The following is a 2,500-nucleotide window of genomic DNA, read 5'->3' as shown; positions in this document are numbered from 1 at the left end:
CCTGACTATGTTGTCACTGGTGCATGCTGAACAAGGCTGCCTGACTATGTTAACACTGGTGCATGCTGAACAAGGCTGCCTGACACCTGACTATGTTAACACTGGTGCATGCTGAACAAGGCTGCCTGACGCCTGACTATGTTAACACTGGTGCATGCTGAACAAGGCTGCCTGACGCCTGACTATGTTAACACTGGTGCATGCTGAACAAGGCTGCCTGACGCCTGACTATGTTAACACTGGTGCATGCTGAACAAGGCTGCCTGACGCCTGACTATGTTAACACTGGTGCATGCTGAACAAGGCTGCCTGACGCCTGACTATGCTCTTCAGAGGTGTGAATCGTCAATCCCATCGGTGCCACCAGTGTCCTCCTCACCGAGGATACCTTACAGTCTCATCCCTTACAATACAGTAAGGAATATAATACAAAAGTGTAAAGCAGGACCTACCTGGTGCCCGAGTCTCCTCTCCTCAGCCTCTCCACACACGTCCGCCACTGCTGACCTGCAGAGACAAATCATCTCTTGACTATACATAACTTTATACATAACTTTAAGTGTAATACATAACTTTTGGTTATGTATTACACTTTTTGACTATTACAAATTAAAGTCTTCATTCCTATTTTTTCCTTTACATACTTAAAGGCTTATTTAAGGAGGAAAGCAGGAACATTCACGTCGAGGCGAATTATATATGATTTTATATACACAATATTTGAAAAAGAGGACACAATTTGTATTAAATTGAACCGATGTACTTTCATATATTTTTTTGTGATAAATAATATATATATATATATATATATATATATATATATATATATATATATATATATATATATATATATATATATATATATATAAATTTATAAATTTATAAATGACAAGGAACAATACCCAAAATTTGAAGCACGTCATATAAGAAGTGTTGGCAAGTTAATAGAGGCTGCTGGTGCTGTGTGTGCTTGTATAGTGGAAGAAGAGATGCTGTACATCTTAGTAGAGCGGCAGCAATATTAAGAGTATTCGCTGCACTAACAAGTAGCAGCAGTAGCAGAGGACAACAACCTATACTATTACTATTAACAGTAACAGTCTAGAATAACCTACAAGACGCACCAGCACACGTAATAACTGTAGAAACAACACTGACAACTAAATTTAATTCACATACATAATTTTCTTGGCCATATAAGGAAGAATGTGGCCAGTACACCGACGGGTAACTTACGAAATACGAACCTGGGAAGATTACCAACGGTCATAACGGTTCATCACATCTACAACTTTATTTAAATGTTCCTCCTGGAGTACACGCACGTGCACCTCCTGGAATACACACACACACGTACACCACCTGGAGTACACACGTGCATCTCCATCTTCAAAATCTCAAACCGACTGAATCCTATGCCTTTACTGATGGCTCTGTGCAGTTAGGCACTGGTAGAACAGGTTTTGCATATGCAGTATATAAAGGGAATGAAATGATCATGTCTAGTACACAGAGATTGAACTGCTCAAGCACGACACAGATTGAGCATTTGGGTATTCATCTCGCCATTGAGTACCTTAAGCTCAATGGTGGTGGAGTTATTTTCTGTGACTCTAAAAGTGTTCTGCAGTCCTTAAATAACCCATCACACTGTATGTCTGAAGCAGCTTGTAATATTAAATGGAATGTAATTTTTGCCAATGATAATAATTATTGTATAAAATTTGTGTGGATCCCATCCCATGTTGGGGTTGGAAAACATGACTTTGTAGATCGATTGGCCAATGAGGCTTGCAGGAAAGAAAACATTGATTATGACTTTGGACTATCTAATGCAATTATTAGAAACATACAAATTAAAGAAATTAATTCAGATTTACAAAAACTAAGAAATGCCCAGAAACCTGAAAGCTGCAGTATTAAAAGTTATGACAAGTTTTGTAATAATAGGTATTTGTATAGTCAGCACAGTAACCGGACCAGGTAATGTGATGTAGTCATTGCTGTAATTCCCTTTGGCTATAGACACATCTGGCAGGTTAGCGAGACTGAGCCACTACCTGAATACTCAGATTAAAAATTCTGTGACAAACCTTTAATGCATTCACTAGGACACTATATTGTTGAATGTGAAACCGAAAAAGACTTTAGACCTCCTGGCCTCTTGTATCACCAACTGTGTAACTATTTCATTGACTCAGCTGTTCTGGACGACATCCTAACAATTTATCCAAAATTTGCTTGTAAATTTTAAAGAATGAAGAACAATTTTTATTTATATTACTTCAAAGCTGCATCACTTATGAACCCATCCCTGCCCTTGTGTGGCAGTGCACAATAGAAAGTTGTTTTCACGTATCCATACATTAAAACATTGATTGTAACCATGATATATATGTGCTTCAGCCTACAGTTTAGACCTATTGTCTTGTGTATGACCCTCTGTCCTGTGTGACAGTGAATACCAGCATTATCTTCACTCTAATAAGACTTAATTAAA

General features: G+C 38.1%; 1 protein-coding gene across 1 annotated transcript in view; it reads right to left on the bottom strand.

Annotated features, from left to right (window-relative positions):
• LOC123774626 (uncharacterized) overlaps nt 1–2,500 on the bottom strand; it is a 145,805-nt gene that overhangs the window by 75,572 nt on the left and 67,733 nt on the right. The window contains exon 3 of the mRNA XM_069303912.1: nt 453–507. Coding sequence (XP_069160013.1) covers nt 453–507 — 55 coding nt within the window. The remainder of the gene's footprint in view (nt 1–452; nt 508–2,500) is intronic.

Source organism: Procambarus clarkii, chromosome 51 (genome assembly GCF_040958095.1).
Source record: "Procambarus clarkii isolate CNS0578487 chromosome 51, FALCON_Pclarkii_2.0, whole genome shotgun sequence".
NCBI classification, from domain to species: Eukaryota; Metazoa; Arthropoda; class Malacostraca; order Decapoda; family Cambaridae; genus Procambarus; species Procambarus clarkii.
Note: the sequence above shows the minus strand (reverse complement) of the source record. Positions and strands in the feature narration are given on the sequence as shown.